This window comes from Pteropus alecto, unplaced genomic scaffold (genome assembly GCF_000325575.1).
Source record: "Pteropus alecto unplaced genomic scaffold, ASM32557v1 scaffold42, whole genome shotgun sequence".
Lineage (NCBI taxonomy): Eukaryota > Metazoa > Chordata > Mammalia > Chiroptera > Pteropodidae > Pteropus > Pteropus alecto.
The window spans coordinates 2178107-2178710 of NW_006434825.1; the positions used below are offsets into that span (position 1 = coordinate 2178107).

A 604-nucleotide genomic window follows, 5' to 3' on the forward strand; every position below is an offset into this window, starting at 1 on the left:
CGCTCGGAGGTTTCGGGCCAGCCACCGCCGCGCTAGCTAGAAGCGCCCCAGCCCGGCAAGCTGGCTCACCCGCTGGCCACCCAGCACAGCCCGCTGGCCCCACTCCTGCAGCCCATCTGGCGGAGCGGCGGCGGCGGCGGCGGCGGCGGCGGCAGGAGAATGGCATCAGAACTGGCAATGAGCAACTCCGACCTGCCCACCAGTCCCCTGGCCATGGAATATGTTAATGACTTCGATCTGATGAAGTTTGAAGTGAAAAAGGAACCGGTGGAGACCGACCGCATCATCAGCCAGTGCGGCCGTCTCATCGCCGGGGGCTCGCTGTCCTCTACCCCCATGAGCACACCGTGCAGCTCCGTGCCCCCTTCCCCCAGCTTCTCGGCGCCCAGCCCGGGCTCGGGCAGCGAGCAGAAGGCGCACCTGGAAGACTACTACTGGATGACCGGCTACCCGCAGCAGCTGAACCCGGAGGCGCTGGGCTTCAGCCCCGAGGACGCGGTCGAGGCGCTCATCAGCAACAGCCACCAGCTCCAGGGTGGCTTCGATGGCTACGCGCGCGGAGCGCAGCAGCTGGCCTCGGCGGCCGGGGCCGGCGCCGGCCCCT

At 68.9% G+C, this 604-nt stretch overlaps 1 protein-coding gene across 1 annotated transcript in view; it reads left to right on the plus strand.

Annotated features, from left to right (window-relative positions):
- Positions 1–6: 6 nt before the first annotated feature.
- Positions 7–604, plus strand: part of MAF (MAF bZIP transcription factor) — a 7074-nt gene continuing 6476 nt past the window's right edge. The window contains exon 1 of the mRNA XM_025045249.1: positions 7–598. Within this exon, the coding sequence (XP_024901017.1) occupies positions 160–598 (439 nt within the window). The 5' untranslated portion in view covers positions 7–159. The remainder of the gene's footprint in view (positions 599–604) is intronic.